Below are 20,423 nucleotides of genomic sequence, written 5' to 3'. Positions count from 1 at the left end.
TGCAGAGTAACCTCTCTAGGCCACAGTTTTGTCCTTTCTTCAAGTGTCAAAATGTATTCTTTATAGTTCCAACAATTCTTTTTTTCTTTTTTTAAAAAAAGCAGGAAAGAGGTTGAGACTGTCATCAAAGAAAATAAAATTTAAAATCAAATTTAAAACTTAAAGTTTTAAGATAGGATATTTTTTAGTAAGCTGGCTTTTACAGAATCAGAATAAAGGTTATATATGCAAATTGACTAAAAGAGGATACTGAGACTTTTCCTGATAGGAATGTTAAGTAGAGGTGGATCAGAAGTGGAAAGTAACATGATATGGCAGAACCCTTCTCAGTTGGCTTCCATGAAAGGTGCTAACAGTGCTCATTTTGAAACTTCATTGTTGGAAAAAAATTTAAATTTCCTTTATCAACCAGTAATTTCAGTTTGGGGGAAAATTGAACTTAATTGGATATCTATTTTGTTAAACTTCATTCCCTTGTATTTGGTCAGGGTCAGGATTTATAAATGTATTGACTAAGTTGAATTTTGTTTACAGACCAAATTTTAATAGAACAAACAGCCCAGGCTTTCAGAAGAAGGTTCAATTTGGAAATGAAAATACCAAGCTTGAACTTAGAAAAGTTCCTCCAGAATTAAATAATATCAGCAAACTTAATGAACATTTTAGTCGATTTGGAACCTTGGTTAACTTACAGGTAAGAGCCATGAAATGGTTTTGTTATCTCTTCCTTCTGTTTAGGGAACTTAATGTAATAAGAAAACTACCTTTATAAATAAATATTATAAGGCTAGGCATGGTGGTTCACACCTGTAATCCCAGCACTTTGGGAGGCCAAGGTGGGCGGATTACCTGAGGTCAGGAGTTTGAGACTAGCCTGGCCAACCTGGTGAAACCCCATCTCTACTAAAAATACAAAAATTAGCCGGGTGTGGTGGCAGGCACCTGTAATCCCAGCTACTCGGGAGGTTGAGGCAGGAGAATCGCTTGAATGTGGAAGGCTAAGGTTGCAGTGAGCCAAGATCGCGCCACTGCACTCCAACCTGGGCGACAAGAGCAAAACTCCGTCTCAAAAAAAAAAAAAAAAAAAAAAAGAAAATTTGTTATTCTCAATTGGGAAAATTGGACGTGAAATGGAACTCTACCTTTTAGGAAAAAATACAATTTTCAGTGTTTCAATTGGTCATATTATCATAAACTTTTTACCTAATAAAGGTTGTCATAAAACTACAGCAAAGTTAATCACACTAGTAAAATCCAGTCTTACAATAGTTTTCAGTTCCTCAGTTTCTCAAAATCATTTCAGCAGAAATTTTAGTCAGATTTTTGTCACTCCTATGGTGGGATGCACTTAATAGAGACTTTTGGGGCCCAGATACCTTGTAATCTGTAATTAGTTTAGACATTTACTTTTTCTTTACCACTTTTGAATATCTTTCAAGGTAAGTAACAGTAACAGTAATTTGTATTTGACTGCACCTATAATTAGACCTTGGCTTGGGTATATATAACCTGGGTGTTTTTTTAATATTGTGTTTATATTATGTGATATGGTGAAAGTGTTGAAATAGTGTGTTGAATTTTTCCGTTTTGTATGGTGTTCTTTTTGCAATTAAAATAATTATGTTTTATAATTTAATAAAAACAAATTTTAGAGGATACAATTCATCCTAACAACTTAGGATATTTTGGAAAATTTTGTTTTCTTGCCATTAAAAAGTACTATAAAAGTAATAGAGGGGGAAAAAATTCATGTTTGATTCAGGTAGGGCAACAGAGATACATACATAGAATTTAAAGGAAATGGTTCCCTTTCAACTTTTGTGTCTGTTCCATTCCCCTGCCCATCTATAATTACATTATTGTTAACAGTTTATCATGTGTTATTTTAGATTTTTTGTCACACAATTCCGTGTCTATTTATCTGTACACAAACTTAAAACTGTTTATGAGCCCATAGTATACACATTACCGTGTGGTTATTTACTTAATCTTGAATATCTTTGAGTTATCTTTTTATGGCAATTTCATTTGATCTACCACTATATCTAGTCATAAAAAGGTTTTCAAAATATTCTTCACACAATTAACTACACTGGTAATATTTAAAAATTTTTTTAAAGCTGAGGGGCAAAACATCTCACTATTGTTTCTGTTTGCATTTACTCAATTACTAGTGAGGTTGAAATCTTCTGTTGATTGGTTTTTTGCCATGTCTGTGTACTACCTGCATTATTATTCTTAAAACACATTTTTCAAAATCAATTTTCAAAACTCTTTAGCTTCATGCTAATTAAACATAATGATGAAATTGATGTTTATAAAGTCTTAAAAAATGTATAATTATTAAAATGTTACCAAAATTATCTTTATAGTTATAATTAATGTTTACTGAACACTTCTGACTGTGTACACTCTCTGTTCTATGTGAATTATTTAATTCTTAACACTGAAGAGTGGGTATGGTTATTCTCATTTGTAGAAAAAGAAAACAAGGCCCAGAAAGGTTAAGTAACTTGATCATGTTCATGGGAGAGTAGCAGCCAAAGTTTGAGCCAGGCAGTTTGATTCCAACTACTCTTTTGTTTTGTTTTTTGGTTTTTGTTTTTTTGAGACAGAGTCTCACTCTTGTCACTGAGGCTAGAGTGAGGTGGCATGATTATGGCTCATTGTAGCCTCGACCTCCTGGGCTGAGGTGATTCTCCTGCTTCAGCGTCACGAGTAGCTGGGACCACAGTTGTGTGCCACCACACCTGGCTAATATTTTTTCAATTATTATTTGTACCAATGGGGTCTCAATATGTTGTCCAGGCTGGCCTTGAACTCCTGGGCTCAAGCAGTCCTCCTGCCTTGGTCTCCCAGAGTGCTGGGATTACTGACATGAGCCACCATGCCTGGCCCAGGCCACTCTTAATCTCTTTTCTGTATTGCTGCACACCACCCGTGGTTTATATACCACACTTTGGAAAACTCTATTATTGAAAGAATAGGAATTTGAAGTGAAAAGTCTTGGATTTATTACTTATTAGCTGTAAGTGTCTATAGAATCACATTCCTTGAAATCTCAGTTTTCTCATGTATCAAATGTGATTGATGCTGTCGTTACATGGTCTCTTTTTTTGTTCTTAAATTTTCTTGTGCTTTTGGAAATGTGAGAATTACAAATTTGGGCAATTGTTCAGATGGATTTTTCTGTAATTTTTTGTTAGAGATAACCCCTTGCAAAGTAATTTACTGCCTTCTTCAGATTCTGTGGATCTTTGCCATGTCATTTATTGACAATAGGGATTGTTTCTCTTAGTTGCTATTAAAATTCGGAATAAAAAGAGAAACACTTTGAATGCCTATATGTAACATTTATGCAGTCGACTTTCTCTGCTGTTATATAGAGGAACTCTTTTTATGCTGTGAACAATCCTTGGTTACTATTTCTTCTGGAGTAAAAGTAGACTGTGGTCTACTAATCCAGATACAAGGGAGTATAAATACAGAATCTTACTTGGAAGGACCAGTATTTCACTTATTGAGGAATTTTTCTCTATGAAGCAACAGATTCCTTTGGAAATTCACTGTTCTTAATATTTTAAATCTTAGGTTGCTTATAATGGTGATCCTGAAGGTGCCCTTATCCAATTTGCAACATACGAAGAAGCAAAGAAAGCAATATCAAGTACGGAAGCAGTATTAAACAATCGCTTTATTAAGGTTTATTGGCACAGAGAAGGAAGCACCCAACAGTTACCAACTACTTCTCCAAAGGTAAGAGAGAAATTTGTGTAAAAGTACGTGCATTTCTTAGAAAGCTCTTAGCATAGTGTTTACGAGTAGAGGCATTGGAATCAAGTAGGCCTGAGTTCACACCCTGGTTCTGCATTTAGCTTCTGTTACCTGTAAAGACTTGAGAAATTTACTCAACCTTTCTAAGCTGTTCTCTCATAATTGTGATGTTAATTGCTAGTTGAAAGAACAGCATGATGTATGTGAGACATATGGAATAGTCCCTGGCAGATAGGAGGTACTCAGTAAATGATAGCTATGTATATTCCAGAAATTTAGACTGTAGGTTCATCTTAGAAATTCTCTCTTCTTTCCCCTGTCCCCTTTCTCCCTCCTTTTTGTCCCAACCCCCATCAGTGTGTAATGTTAGAGTGTTTATAGAGGTATATTACAACAGTATGGGTTTTGATTGTTAAAACAGAAGATAGTGAAAGTTGGACTTTAATTTATTCCAGTAAATAAGTTATTTTATGCAAAGAAAACATCTTTGTATATGTGTGGATGAAATTAGAAGGCAGTTAGGTTTTGACTATAGGCTGCATTTTAAAAACTTTCTCTGCATGGGCAGTTTAGTAACAAAATAATACAGGTCACTTTCCATCCTTTTGAATGAATCAACTTGTTTAACATTTTTTCCTTGTTCTGAGGTAATGCAGCCTTTAGTCCAGCAGCCCATTTTGCCTGTTGTGAAGCAGTCAGTCAAAGAGCGGCTGGGTCCAGTACCTTCAAGTACTATTGAACCTGCAGAAGCCCAGAGTGCCACTTCAGACCTTCCTCAGGTAAAGCGAAGGTCTTATGATTGTGCCTGTAATAGGTTCTCAGTAATTTAGTTTCCCTTGGTGATTTGAATTATAGTTAATTGTATATATTTCACATAGAAATATGATAGTCTTTACATATTTGAACCCCACCTATAAGGTTTTTTTTTTTTAATTTTTACCATTACCATAACATTTTCTCAGTCTCTACTTTTCCTATAGTATTTGAATCTTAAATTCTTCTCTCCAGTTAATATTTATGAGAAACATTTCTCTCTCACTTTGTGGAGGAGATACGTGTCAGCAAAACTGCCTGCAGAGTGAAGTTGAGTACATTAAATCTTATTTTTTCCATCATCTTTTTACTTAATTAGAATTCTGTTCTGGAGATAATTGTGTAATAGACTGAACTAAAAGCTTATGGGAGGGGAAGGCTTAAACCATCAAGTTAAGCATGCTTGATATTATACTGTTTTAAGTACTTAGACCGCTCTCTCAGAACTTTGCATCACTTATTCCTGACTCTGGGATTCTTTTCTCCATATATCATTTCCTTCCCACTTCCTTCCACACTTGAGTGGCAGTTTCTTGTTTCTACATTCTCAGTCTCTGAAACTTAGCTTTCCTTTGTCTCCCGATGTTTCAGCATTTGCTGTGTAAAATAGAGTTAGGATGTAGTATCCTACTTAGCTAATGGATGCCACCTTATTAAAGTAGTCTTCCTAGATAATTCCTGAAGAGTAAGATGCTGAATTTCTGCAAGGACATGCAGAATGTCAATTGGTAAATTATTAGTTAATTTTAAAAATTCCCAGTCCTAACATCCCAAATTATCACCAAATACAGTATATTTGGATATAAAATAAACATACTTTAGAAGAAGTTGGCACTATTTTTAAGCTCAGTAAGTGGGCATATATTTTAATTTTTAAAATTTGAGATTTTCTCCTAATTTATTCTGTGTCAGTGGCAGGGACTTTAGCAACCACCTGGCTCAGACCTCTTAGTTTACATCATTTTTCATGATTGAATAATATTGCATACTGTTTATTTTTGTTTTCCCACATATTTTCTTTCTGTCTCTTTCTTTTAAGAAGGACCAAGTTTTTGTGGTTAGTATTGGTATACTCATAGACTCTGTATATATTAGTAGAATCAGAATGTTCAAGATCCCAACAGACTTTTATATGTTTGGGGAAACACTGAATATGTCCATTTTAATTTTTTTAGAATGTAACTAAGTTATCTGTGAAGGACAGGTTGGGTTTTGTATCAAAGCCATCTGTTTCAGCAACTGAAAAGGTAAGAAGAATAGCATGATGTGTTTGTCTTGGCTTCATAAATGTTTTCAGGTGGCATCTTAATTTTTAATTTTTTTCATAGTTCTAAACTCTTGCTTCTTAATAGTATCTGTATCTTTTCCTACCTTTTGCTTTCCATTTGCTGAAAAAGAAAAATATTTTCCTTTTTTTACTTTTGCATCAGCATTTTAATACTTGCCTCCCACTATATTTCCATGTATTCCATTCCTTTTCTTTGTTTTATTCTTTTTATTTACTTTGTTTTCTTTAGAGATACTGTGCATTTTGGTTTGACAACTCTGGCAGCCTAATAGAAAGGGCCATGATTAGGAATTTCACCTGAGTTTGAGCCCTGGCTCTTCACTTACTAACTGCATGATGTTGGGCAGTGTTCTTAATTTTTCTGAATCTTTTTAACTCATCGGTAAAATGGTGATGGTAATATTTATCTTGTTCATGGGGTTTTCTGAAGATCAAATAAAATCATTTATTTACAAATATTTTTGTAAACTGGAAAGGATGATGTAAATGTAAGTTTTTTACTTATTACTAAACAGTAATTGAGGTAGCGTAACAATACATATAGTCATTTTTTTTTTAAATGAAGGGGGGTAAATATTTATTAAATCAAGACCATTTGTGGATATATCTTATAGTTCTGTGTAGATGTTATTTTTTTTCTGTTTAGGTATGAGTAAATACTTTGTCTTTAATTTTATTTGAGGCATATGAAATCACAGAAGGTGAGAATTAAATAATCTTTCTTAGTTCTATATGCTTATCTTAAAGTCAAGGCCCAAACAGTGTTATGATTTCATCTGTATACTGTGAGTCACTGAGCCAGAACTAGAATTTGGGGCTCCTATTTCTAGTCCATGGCTCTTTTCAGTCTGAAGATTGGAAATCACTTTCAGAGATAATGCATCAGTGAGATAGCTGCCCTGCTGTCTTCACTATATTCTTCAGTATATTATTTTCTTTATTTACAGTGTTAAACTTTGGCAGTTTTAGATATTTGAATCTGTGTTTGTGTATCAGACTTTCCTCTTGGGCATCTCAGCATTACTTCGGGCATAATGTGCCTAAAATGAATTCATTATTTCCCATATAAATTAATTTATCCTAGCCCTTAGCTCAGAAAGTGATAACACCATTTTCTAAGCTGTGTGATCTAAAAGCCTTAAGATCATTTGCTTGTGTTTGTAGACCACTTCTTTTTCTGCCACCTTCAGTTCCCTAGCCTCTGGGTGCGGTGTCTTAACTGGCATCCTGGAATTCCCCTCGTCTAGTTTATACTGTCACCATCTTACACTCAGACTTATTTTGGTGTTAATTCATTATAGAAACTTTGAGTTTCTCAGCTAAATTACTTTCCTTGATTCACAGCTCATCGATAACTCAATAATTCTGGTTCTATTACTTCTGCTCTAGTCTTTCGTTTTTACCCAAGGGAGTACTTTTCTGCTCGTTTTCCTTTGGCCTTTCCTGACTTTTATTATTTTATTTTATTTTTTTGGTGGTGATTTTTCTGGAGTGCATTTCCCCCCCTAACAAAATTCCAGTCGTTCTTTAAAGAGTGAAAGTCTCTCCAACATCTCCCGTGAAACCTCCAGATTTTTCTGTTATCCCCGGCTCCTCCTTGGAATTTCTGTGCTGCTTAGTCTGTGCTACTAAATTTAGCAGTATGAAATACTTACTTGGATTAGGTTTATCCTCCTTGAAAATAAGTGTTTCAGAAAAAAGAAACACTGGAAGTGTTTGAGATGATAGATTTTGATTATTACATAATGTATATATGTATCAAAACATCACACTGTACCCCATAAATATGTACAGTTCTGTCAATTAAAAGTAAAATACAACTTAACGCTAAGTTCAGCTATACTTAGTGTACTACTGAGAAATTCTAGAGACATCTGAAATACTCAGTTATATTTGGAGTCTGTAAAGTAAGATTTGGACTTTTGAAATTGAAGTGTGTACTCATAGCTATTATAAAATTTTTGCAGTGTATTTTGAGTACAAATTTGTAGTTGATAATATAACTTTACTAATGCATAGACTAATATATATACCCATATATTATGCTAATGCAATAAACCACTAACTGAATTTTTATGGGAAAAAAATCATTTATGGTAGCAAGCTATTTATGGGGAAAAATATTTTTGATAAATACCATAAACAGCCTATTAAGGAAAACAGTAAGTATGTAATTTTTATTCATCTTCAGTCTGTCTTTACAGAGAAACATTTTATTTTTGCTTATTTTTGTTGTTTCTGTTCCCCTAATCCTTAGGGGGTTTGGGTCCAAAATACTTACAGGGCAGTGATTCAGAGAAGTCTTAGAAAGAATAGAAGAATGTTCCCCATCATCAAATATTAGTTGAAAGATTCTTTTTTTAAAAAAAATGAAGGCAGGGGAAAACCCAAAGCTTGTATCTACACAGTATCCTATGTCATTATTAAACTAAATAAATACACAAATGTAACATTTTATACCTTCCCTATCAACAACACACAGTAAAACCTTTAGTGATTATTCTTTATTCTGAGACCCCATTTTCGTGAGGAGGCTAAAAGAGAGGAAAGTTAAAACGTAATTGCTGATGGTAAATATGAAGATATTGCAAGAGGTATTTAGTTATTATGTGAATAGATTTGATAAATTATGTTTGAGTACCTCTGCTTACTAAAGAAATTCATGAAGAATAAAGGGCTACATCTGTGTGTACTGTCCTGGTTAGTTTTTTAGAACAGACTTAAGACTGTTCAAATTATCTTGCTGAATCCCTTCTAAATTCTAAGAAGGTAAACTGAGTAACCAGTGGAATATTTAATCTTCTTTATCATATCAGCTTTAAATATCAGATTTATGATACAGGATATTATTGTTCTTGTGTTTTTTGCAATGTAAAAATATATCTTGGTCTCTGCATGATGATATATTAACGTCTATACCATGGAACTTTTAAAAGGAAAGTTGTGTGGCATAATTAAAAGAATATTGCATGTCGTAGAGAAACTTCACCTGTTGATTTAGCAGCTGCCATTGTGTAGATGCTAAGCAAATCTTACTATGTTTCCTTGGATTTTTGAAATTTGAATTTGTTGTGTAACTTTGCTACTTAAAAGATTTAGAGGGATTTGGCTGGGCACACGGCTCACGCTTGTAATCCCAGCACTTCGGGAGGCCGAGGTAGGCAGATCACGAGGTCAGGCGTTCGAGACCAGCCTGGCCAATACGATGAAACCCCGTCTCTTCTAAAAATACAGAAATTAGCTGGGCTTCGTGGCGGGCGCCTGTAATCCCAGCTACTTGGGAGGCTGGCAGGAGAATCGCTTGAACCCAGGAGGTGGAGGTTGCAATGAGCCGAGATGGCACCACTGCACCCCAGCCTGGGTGACAGAGCTAGACTCTGTCTCAAAAAAAAAAAAAAGGAGGGATTTATGATAGTTTCTTTCTTAACTGTTATTGACTATTTTTAATTTTTATTTTTTAATGCAGTGGCCTCTCAGGATTATTACCTGATTATTTTTTTTTTACAGGAAAATATGAAATTAATTTATTTGAATGTATTAGCTTTGCTGAGCTTTGTAGTAACTAAGCTATTTGTGTAGCAAAAATTCATTACTAGCTGTATATATTTTTTACTTTGATGTTTGTTAAAATATTTCTCTGCAAGTTTTTTAATCTTTGTTTCTTTTAATCCCTTTGTCTATTTCACTTATATGTGGAATCTTAAAAAGTTGAACTCATAGAAGCAGAGAGTAGAGTGGTTGTTAACCAGGGGCTGAGGACAGGGGATTGGGAAATGTTGGTCAAAAGATATAAAACTTCAGTTAGATAGGAGAAATAAATTAAAGATATCTATAGTACAACGTGGTGACTATAGTTAATAACAATGTGTTGCATTCTTGAAAATTGCCAAGAAAGCAGCTCACCACAAAAAAAAGGTGAGGTAATACAAATGTTAATTAGCTTGACTTAGCCATTTTACAGTGTATATATTTCGAACAGCATGTTGTACATGATAAATATACAGACAGTCATCAACTTACAGTGACTTGACTAACGATTTTTCAATTTGATGATGCATTTATTACTTAGAAGTTGAAAATGTATTTTCAACTTAAATGGTATTTCAACTTACAATGGATAGAGCCCCATCATAAGTTAAGGGACATCTCTGTACAGTTTTTGTCAATTAAAAGAATAACATTTTGAAAGATACAAAAAAGATAAGGTAGATCAGTGCATTAAAACATACTTTGTGTTCTTGGAATTTAAAAACGATTAATATCTAAAAGTACGTATAAACTTAACTTTAAACCAAAATCCCATTCTTCTCATCAGAATTCTCAGGTTTGATATAGAACGCACATTTATGTGCTGCTTTAAGTGAATATCATAAACGAACATTCAGATTTTACTGAACAGGTGACTATTTACTTACTATGAAAACTGACCATACAGTAACTGTATTAATACGTTTCCTACACTTAGCTCCTCAGATGCTGTCTTTTGATTGCATTAAACCAAGATATTTCTGCTTTAAAAACCTGTTGGAGCTATTTATTGTGAGTGTGGCTGTTAAACATCATAACTATATTTGTATTTAATTTCTACTTGGGCATTGGTTATTGAAAAATGATACTTGGGTAACTTAATTTTACAAAATACTTTTTTCCCTTCCATTCTTATCTATGAAAAACAGCTGTTTTTCTCTTTCTTTACGATTACTTGTAGTTATTGTGGCTGGTATTATTTTACATAGGAAATAAAATAAGGAGGTGTTAATGGATTGTAACCTCCCTCTCTTTAGGGAAAATAAGAGATATTAGTGCTATACATTTTAACAACACAGCACATGATACTTTTCAATTTACTTTCTGAGTTCAGCATACCAAACCTGACAATATACTATAAGAAAGGAAAATTACAGACCAACATCTGTCATGAACATAGACACAAGTATCCTAAATAAAATATTAGCAAATGTCCAGTGATACATGAAATACATAATCAGTCATGGCCAGGTAGTATTTATTCCAGAAATTCAAGGTTGATTTACCATTGGAAAAATCAGTTTAATTGACATTAGTAGAATGAGGGAGGAAAAAACCCTAGATGATTACCTCAGTAGAGAAAGCGTTCTGTTACTCAGTTACATTAAACACTCTGCAAAGGAGGAATAGAGAAAAACTGCTTTAATTTGACGAAGGAAATCTGCAATAAAAGAAAAAAAACTACAGCTAACATAATATTCAATTGTGAAATATTGACTGTTTTTCCTTGAGGTTGGGAAAGACATTGATGTCCATTTGCATCACTTTTATTTTTTTTTTTCAATATTGTACTGGAGAGACTCATGGGTGCGCTAAGGAAGGAAAACAGAATAAACCATATAAAGATTGGAAATAAACAAAACTGTTTACTTGCAGATGACATGGTTGTAGATATAGAAAATTCAAAATAATTCATACACAGTTGGGATTAAGTAAGTGTAGTAAGATGTATAGAAGTAAATATGTAAAAATTATAGCACATATAGAAATGCATTTGGAAAATAGAAATGTGGTTGTTTGGAGAAGGCACTGTCTCTGTTCTTAGGAATTGGAGTATCTTCTTTTCTGTTGGGCTCGTTACTTCCCTCCACTAATTTCAGTTTTAATAGATTTTCTTCTTTTGAAAATACATGTGTCTCTTACTATCCAAACTATCTAATCTCCAGAACCAAATAGATTCAAATAGTGAACAATATAGTTCATTGTTTGTGTCACATTTTTACATTTTAACACCTCTGACATTAGGCTGTGTCTTATAATTGTTAGACACAGGTTATGATTGGCAGCCTTTTTTTCTTTAGTAGGGGTACATAAATGATAGTGTGTCTTACAGTCACTGAGTTGTAGCCTCAGTGAGTCACATTCGTGGATGTTCTAGTTTTACAGAAGGATGTTCCTGGATAAAAAAGGAAATGGGAATACTTCTAGGAATAAAGGAGTCTTATCATTGTCAGATACTTTTATTCACTTTGAACCAGCACTCCTTAGTCTGGATACTACATGTTAAGAATGATTTGAAAAGGAGTATTCTCACTGAAACTGGAGAAATACTTGGTTAAATAAATTATATGGGTTTGTTCTGGGCTTCTCACTGCTTTTATTATGAAAATAATATAAATTAAAAACTGGAAAATTGGGTTACGATATTCATTGTTTCCCACTTAAATAATTAGGATTTTTTTTTTTTTTTTTTTTTTTGGCCATAACTTTTCAACTTATGGAATCCTCGTGAAGAAAACAGTTTTGAAACTTAATTAGGCTCTGTTTTCAGTTTATCCTGTGTTTCACTACTAATAAAGTTATTGTCTTATCTTTGTATAGTCATGTGGTTTGGCATTTTGTGCTGTGGTTAGGTAGCATGGAAGAAATTTTTCTCTAGAATTACCAAGAAAGGTCACTGAGGTCTGACCACAAACAAAATGTTTGTTTAATTGGTCGAGTATGGTGGCTCACACCTATAATTCCAACAGTTGGGGGCGCCAAGGCAGGAAGATTGCTTGAGCTCAGGAGTTTGAGACCAGCCTGGGCAACATGGCGAGAAACCCTGTCTCTACAAAAAATACAAAACAGCCGGATGTGGTGGTGCACGGCTGAGGTCCTAGCTACTTGGGAGGCTGAGGATCACTTGAGCCCATGAGGTGGAAGTTTCAGTGAGCCAAGATCCAGGCCACTATGCTCCAGCCTGGGTGACAAAGTGAGACCCTGTCTCACAAATATAGTAATTGATCAAATTTTAATACACATCAAATATTGTTAAGAACCTTTATTTTTAAACATCAGTTGTACTGTATGAAACTAGTACAATTATAGTATTTTAGGTTTTTATTTCGTTTAGAGGCTAACACTTTCTTGAATACTTAGAATAGTGATTTGTGATGTTCCCTAATCAAATTTCATGATGAAAGATTAGAAAGTAGTCTTCAGATTGCTACTTACCTGTTAACCAGATGTTAATGTTTCAGTGGCTAAAAAATAGGGCTGCTTTTCTCATTTATACGCTTAAACTTGAGTAGTTCTTTTAACCTTATTTAAGGTCATGAACTCCTTTAGAAACAATGACTTTAGAAACAAGGTTTTTCCTCAGAAAAATTGCAGTGTTCACACACATGCTTTCATGGTTAGTTTTATAGCATTCGTAGATCACCCTGCAGGGATTCGTAGGCTTCTTTTTAAGAACCAGTAACCAGTCACCCCGTGGAACTTAGAGTGTTTTGTTTTTGAAGGATAAAAAAGATACCCAATACTTTTTTTTTTTTTTTTTTGAGCTGACCGTTGTATAGAAAAGGTTGCCCACTCTGATCTATAGTCATTTCAATCTAGTTTAGTGCAGAAATGTTTTTTGAGTACTTACCCTGTGCCCTGGCACTGTTTGTAGCACTGAACCAAGTTAAAAAACAAGCAAAATCTCTGCCCTCTTGGAATGAATTTTTGGGTTTGTAAGGACTTTAGACACCATCATGTTTATCTTCTTTATTTTATAGATGAGCAAACTGAGGCCCAAAATGGTACTTAATCTTACCTGTGGTCTCATAATTAGTTGTTGGCAAGACTTAGGTACTGGAAGATGCACAGAAGAGAAAGGCAAGTCTTTATGTTAATGCCCTTACATTGTAGATGGGGGCAAAGACACGTTAATTAATATATTATCAGGTCGTTTTTTTACTAAATAGCTGACACTAACTAAAAATAGCTAATAGCATTTTTACCTAATAGCCAAAGAAATAAAATTTCATATAAGGACCTGGGTAGAAAAGAGAAATGATTCAGGCTTTGTTAGAGGTCTTGATTGTGTTAGGCTGAACCTAAGCTGAATTTAGGGGAGTAAGGTCAGTTCAAGCAGAAGGAGCATTGCTACCAAAGGAATGGAGAATGAATGCAATAGGGTATGTTTCAGAACTGGAAGTTGCAAATGATCGTGTTAAATTGAGGGACAGCAACCAGTTTCCTCCTGTGCCATGCTCTTGAGTGTGGTTTTTGCTTTAGTCACTACAAGTATTAGTAAATGTATTCAACAACTAATACTTTCTCAGTGATATAGTAATAGCAGTGTTTTTCTTTTTGACATTTTTATGTTTTTCTTTTTTTTCTATAGGTATTTGGTGTTCATTTTTTTAAATTTTAGAGCTTATTATTTATACTCTACCTTTCAAATCACCAAATATAATTTTGTTATTATAAGTATAAAATACATTTAGTTCAGTGTGTTTTGAAGCTGAAGTTTAACAGTAGTGCTTTCAAGTTGAGTCTTATAGAAAATAGGATATCATAAACAGCTGATATATATTTTTAAAAGTTGAATTTGTATTGGTAGGTGTTGTCTACATCTACTGGCCTAACAAAAACAGTGTATAATCCAGCTGCTTTGAAGGCTGCACAAAAAACCTTACTTGTTTCCACCTCTGCAGTTGATAATAATGAAGCACAGAAAAAAAAACAGGTAAGTACAACTGGTATAGTATAAAAAATTTTTGCATATAGGAAAGCTTTCCTTGTGTATGTGTTTTTTCAGTGCTTATTGCAAAATAAGACTACAAGGGTGTTTGTTGGCTGCCACTGAACGTTTATTTTCCATAGTATAGCAGTAAATAAAACTTTTTTCTTTGAAAGAAAGGTTCCCGTGATTAATCTTTGAAACTTGCATACATATTTTAAGTTTTACATAGAAAAGCCTTGCATATAATTTTTGTTGACATACTTCTGCAGTTACAACCATTTCTCTTCTCTTGAATAATATTGTTTATCCTTAGTAATATTCTAATGATATTTTTGATCCCTGATTCTAGGAGGCACTGAAACTTCAGCAGGATGTAAGGAAAAGGAAACAAGAAATTTTAGAAAAGCACATTGAAACACAGAAGGTAAAATGTTAAAGTTAGATTTGGCAAAATTGCAAATGTTATAATTTGGAGTGAACTTAATCTTATACTACCTAGTCATAAAAAGATTTACTATAATTGGTAATAGTAAAACAAATATTTGTCAATGATAATATTGGAGATGAAAAGCATACATCAAATGGTGGGTATACCTTATACTTTAACTGGTACTATAGTTATCAACATAAAATGAAATTAAGGTGTTCATTCAGTTGTGTTGCTGCACAGTAGTTTTTTCAACAGATAATTAAACGGAACCTTTTTTCTCAGTATTGATATGTACCTTTCTTCACTAGCTTAGGATCCTCTAGTCCTGTGTTGTTTAGTATAGCAGTTAGTAGCCACATGTGACTGTTGATAGCCACATCTGACTGTTGAGCATTTGGAATGTGTCTAGTCCAAATTGAGATGTGCTGTAAGTGTAAAATATACACTAGATCTGAAAATGTAGTACAAAGAAAAAAGTAAAACATCACAATAATTGTTGAAATGTCACATTTTGGATATATTAGGTTAAGCAAAATATTTTATTATATTAATTGTATTTGTTTCTTTTTATGTTTTTAATGTGACTGCTAGAAAATTAAAAATTACTTATGTGACTTGGGTTCTTTCTTTTGGACCGAGTTACTCTAATTTATGACATTTAATTAGTCTCAGTTCTTGATTATGTCTAGTAATGAAGGTTAGTAGTATGACATTTCAAAATGTTGAAAATACAGAAACTACATTTTGATTTGAAATGTGTATCTTTTCTAATTTAAAGTTGGATATATTTGATTAAGAGAAATCACAGTACTTTACGAAACCAGAAACTGAAGCCATCCTAATTCAGGAAACCTACAATAAATCATGTGGCTTCTTTTACCCCATATTATCTTGCTTATCTTGTTGTTTCCTGTTCATGTTGAGAATATCATTCTCAGGTGAAAAAGTAATTAAACATTCATTTTTTCTAATATCTCATTGTATGTAAGGAACCATAAAACTTTTCCTCTGGTTCTTTCTGGGCTGGAGATGACATTGATAATGGGAATACTTAGAGGCGGTAACATCAGCAAATGGATTAGAAAGTAAAATTGTTAATATGTTTTTCAAATTGATAATTTTTCAGTGATAGAATTGAGTTTCTTCTGGTTGTGTGCTTCAAACTTAGGTTCTGAGAGACCCAAATAGTAACAGTTCTTCACAAATTTAACCAAGAGTAAAACTTGAGTTGAGATACAGTTAGCATCACCAAATCTGCTATTTGCTATCTTTAGATAATTCGTGGTTGTTAGCCTTCTCACGAATGCATAAACTAAAAAAAGTAGTAATATTTATTCTTAAATTTACTTTGCAGTGTTTGTTTTGTTAATGATAATAGGAGTAATTAACTTTATTTTTCTCTTTTTAAAAATTTGGCAGATGTTAATTTCAAAACTGGAGAAAAACAAAACAATGAAGTCTGAAGATAAAGCAGAAATAATGAAAACTTTAGAGGTTTTGACAAAAAATATTACCAAGTTGAAAGATGAGGTCAAAGCTGCTTCTCCTGGACGCTGTCTTCCAAAAAGTATAAAAACCAAGACTCAGGTATTTTAATTTCATTGTTGTTCATATTATTACTTATTAACAAGCATTAGACACTACATTTTTAAGATTCAGTTTTTCTTGTAGGTAATATCTTTTGTTCAAAATCTGACCATTGTATGTACCATTCTCCCCCTGCCATAAATAAAAAAGTACAAACAAGTAAACTCTACTAATCTTTTAAATTCTGTGGAGTTATAATTGGAAAGTCACTAATTAGAAAAATAGTCATGGGTGTAATCTTGAAAAGGCAGCTTGAGGACAAAGTGATACAGGTACTTGACTGCTTGACTAAGGGTTTGAGTTTTATGTAATAGTAGTTGGTGATACAGAGGGTTAATAATAGACAAGTATTAATAACATTCTGACAACACCGTACATGGTGGATTGATTGAAAAGGGGAAAATTCAGGTTGATCAGGTAGATCAACCTACATAGATGGTAATAAGTGATTAAGAAAAAAACAAGGTTATACAATGTTTATACTTGGTGTGTCTGTATGTATATAAGTATAAAGTCATGACTCTAATTGATATTTTAAATTCAAACCCATCACATGGTTCTTCCTTATTTCATATTTTATTTCTGCTCCCATAATGACAACTTTGTTCCACTAATATCAATGTATTGTTATTAAACACAGTGCTATAATACGTTCAAAGTAGCTCAAAAATTGCTACAACAATACCACTTCCAACAACTAACTAAATATAAAATTCAAAATTTATTTACGTTTTTTACAGCCTCGGTGTATTCCACTAAAGGTGTAAAGTCAGAACTGGTCTAAAATGACTTTTTTCCCCCTTTTGTGTAGTTGTTACTAATTTGATAAAGTTAAATCTATTTGCATTTGTATTCAGTTTTGGATCGCCTCTCCCTGGCCCCAATTCTTGCAGATTGTATTTTATTTTTTGAACAAGTGAAACAGTTCTCATGGTTCAAAAGCAAAACTATATAAAAAGGAATACATAAAAGACCCCTTTCCCTTTGATTCCTGGCACTCTGTCCCCACCCATCCCTTATAGGTCACCAGTATCATTAGTTCTGGTTTATCCTAGTTTTTCTTTTTGTAAATGTATGAATGTAGATAAGTATGTTTTCTACATAAAAACATACTCTGTATTGCTCATTAGCACCTTGGTTTTTGAGGGTTTTTTACTTTTCCTTTCAGTTATTTCCTTTAAATTACCCCATATCAGTCTACATAAATCTCCTTCTGGCTGCTGTATGGAAAATGAATTATAGGAAAATCAGTGAAAGTAGCAACAAGTTAGGAAGCTGTTGCAGTATTGTGGAGGTGTGGAGTATTTTGGCTTGGACTAGAGTGATTATACTGGAGATAGAAATATATGGATTAAATGGCACTGTGTAAAAGTTATTTTAAAAAGGTTTGTATCAATACGGGATAAAAATTACTGTCACCTAAAATATTAATTACTATTTTTTAGATGCAGAAGGAATTACTTGACACAGAACTGGATTTATATAAGAAGATGCAGGCTGGAGAAGAAGTCACTGAACTTAGGAGAAAGTATACAGAATTACAGCTGGAAGTATGTTTAATCATACTACTACACAACTACACAGTAGGCTTAAAAGAAGCAAATGTAGTTGTAGTGGTCAATTTAAAAATATATTCCCTTCCCTTCATTCTCCTTAGTAATTGTTGGTAATCCCTGGCATACATATTGAGATGTTAATATAGGAAAGAGGGAAGAGGTCAACAAATTTTTCAGAGGTACTAGATAAAATCTTATTTAAGGAGGAGTGGCAGTAATTCTGCCTATATCCCCAAGTTCCTCCATTTCTAATGAATTTTATTTCTTTTCTATTTTTGATCTGTCCTCCCTGGAATAGAAAACTTAAAGTCTTTTCAGGTATTCTTATGGAGATATTCTTTGCATATAAATTGAGTTGCTGTATGAGAGTTTTAGTTGGAGAACTATATTGAGAACTATTTTGAAGAATATGTTTACTTGAGTTTTGCCTATAGATGGTGCTGTGGTTGTTTAGAAAGGAGAAATAAACTGCTTTCTTGTAATTTAGTTAGATGGTTATTTATATAAGAAACAACTCCTAGTGAAATTGATTCCTGTTATATGATATGAGAGAGAATTTTTGAATAGCAAAAAGAGGTTCAAAGATTGGAACTGTATTTTGAAATAGGACATTAACGTCATTAATATAGTTGGCACATGTCTGTATTGTGGTTTGATACAAGAATTTAAGATTTTTATACTTTAGATTATTTAGCTTTAGCTGAGATTCATGCTTTTTTCTTAATTTGTTGGCAACTTGATCATTTTTTGGACAAGGTAGAAATCTGTTTTGAATACTGCCATCCGGGTATTAAAGACTTAACATTTAGTAGCTACCAGACTTGCCTTAAAGCTCTGTCTTCTCTGAAAGTCATAGGAAGCCATAGGATGTTGTCCTAAATGTTCATACCTTTGCATTCTCTGGAAACTTGATGTGGTTGCATGTGTGTCCTGCCCAGTATTTTTTTTGGGGAAAAAAAAAGTTTGAAAAATATTTATTTTATGTTAATAGAGAAATTGTGTTTTTCCCATTGTAGCGATTTTATGCCAGTGTTGGTGGAATCTTTGAAACAAAATATCATTTTCAAAATTCTGGCCCATAATTTAAATAAATAATAGCATTAACAAAATTCCATATTATTCTGTGTTTTGCTTTTTTATTATAGCTAAACACTGAATGACATTTTCTGTTTTTCCTTTATCACGGCTTATGTTTAGTTTTCATTGAATATTAGTTTTATGCACTAATGCAGTACTTCCCAGACTGTGTTCATTCACCACAGTAATTCCATTAGTTGTTAATAGAAAACTAGTGAAAAAAGGTTCTTAGGCTAAATAATATAACCTTAGAACAGATTGTATTGGATATACGTTTTTACTGTGGGGTTTCTTAGAGGCTTTTAATTTCTGAATCTCTAAAAATACATATTAAGTATTCAGTGTTAAGTTTATTTGTCCAGGGACCCTCCTTTTCAAGGAGCATTTTGAGGCATTAATATTCCTCAGAGCATACCCGTATATACTGTTCTATTACTAATATTAATCCTTGACCTTTAAAATTTATTATTACGTATTATTTTGTTATATTGACAAATGAAGAATTATATATATGATAATCTAAAATGTTTTGATATATGTGTAAGTTGTGAAGTGATTACATCAAGCTAACATGTCCATCACCCCACATACTTGTGATTTTTTGATGAAAATTGAACATTTAAACTCTGCTCTCTCAGCAATTTTCAAGTATACAATAATTATTATTGACTGTGGTCACCAACCAGTGCTGTACAATAGATCTCTAGAACTTACTCTTCCTATCTGACTGAAACATTGTACACTTTGACCAACATCTCTCCATTCTTCCTGTCCCCACAGCCCCTGGTAACCACCATTCTGCTGTCTGCTTCTATGAGTTTGATTGTTTTAGATTCCATGTATAAGTGAGATCATACAGTATTTGTATTTCTTTGCCTGGCTTATTTCACTTAGCATTATTTGGATATTAGATGATTATTTTAGCTAATGTTAAGTTTAACTGTCTTGAGATGAAGAAACTGAAATACCTATACTAGCAGAGATTTGGCGGCTGTGCCTGCTTCACACTTCCATTTGGGTATCTCACGTCTAAGACTCAACATCTTCAAAATTTTGCTTATCTTGCTCCTACACCCCATCTGTACAGTTATACAAACCAGAAATCTGGCAGTCTTAATTGATTTCTCCCTTAATTGATTTTCTCCCATCTATATCTAATTAATTATCAAATTTTATATATGTTACTCCTAAATGTATCTTAAATGCGTTTACTTCTATCTCCATTGCCACTACTGTAGTCCAGACTTCCTTCTTCAGGTCTTTTGTAGTGGCATACTGAATGGTTTCCCAGCTTCTTTTCTTTCTTCTACTCTGTTCTTAAAATTCTAGCCAGAATATCCTCTTCAGCACTGATTTGGTTACATCACTCTTTTACTGCTTAAAATCTTTTAATTTATTTTCATGGTTCTTGGGAGAAAACTCAAAATCCTTAACATG

The 20,423-nt window shown here is 33.2% G+C and overlaps 1 protein-coding gene across 50 annotated transcripts in view; it reads left to right on the top strand.

Annotated features, from left to right (window-relative positions):
- RBM26 (RNA binding motif protein 26) overlaps positions 1–20,423 on the top strand; it is a 93,546-nt gene that overhangs the window by 46,349 nt on the left and 26,774 nt on the right. For 16 of the 50 annotated variants that reach the window (XM_063651037.1, XM_063651032.1, XM_054447302.2 and 13 more), the window contains exons 11-18: positions 535–694; positions 3,592–3,756; positions 4,422–4,553; positions 5,763–5,834; positions 14,214–14,339; positions 14,686–14,760; positions 16,186–16,353; positions 17,799–17,903. In XM_063651037.1, the coding sequence (XP_063507107.1) occupies positions 535–694; positions 3,592–3,756; positions 4,422–4,553; positions 5,763–5,834; positions 14,214–14,339; positions 14,686–14,760; positions 16,186–16,353; positions 17,799–17,903 (1,003 nt within the window). The remainder of the gene's footprint in view (positions 1–534; positions 695–3,591; positions 3,757–4,421; positions 4,554–5,762; positions 5,835–14,213; positions 14,340–14,685; positions 14,761–16,185; positions 16,354–17,798; positions 17,904–20,423) is intronic. The other 34 variants (XM_054447323.2, XM_054447322.2, XM_054447321.2 and 31 more) reach the window with 3 other exon arrangements.

The sequence above is a fragment of the Pongo pygmaeus genome, chromosome 14 (genome assembly GCF_028885625.2).
Source record: "Pongo pygmaeus isolate AG05252 chromosome 14, NHGRI_mPonPyg2-v2.0_pri, whole genome shotgun sequence".
Classification (NCBI taxonomy): domain Eukaryota; kingdom Metazoa; phylum Chordata; class Mammalia; order Primates; family Hominidae; genus Pongo; species Pongo pygmaeus.
The sequence above is the reverse complement of the archived record's forward strand: the minus strand, read 5'-3'. Positions and strand labels throughout refer to the sequence as shown.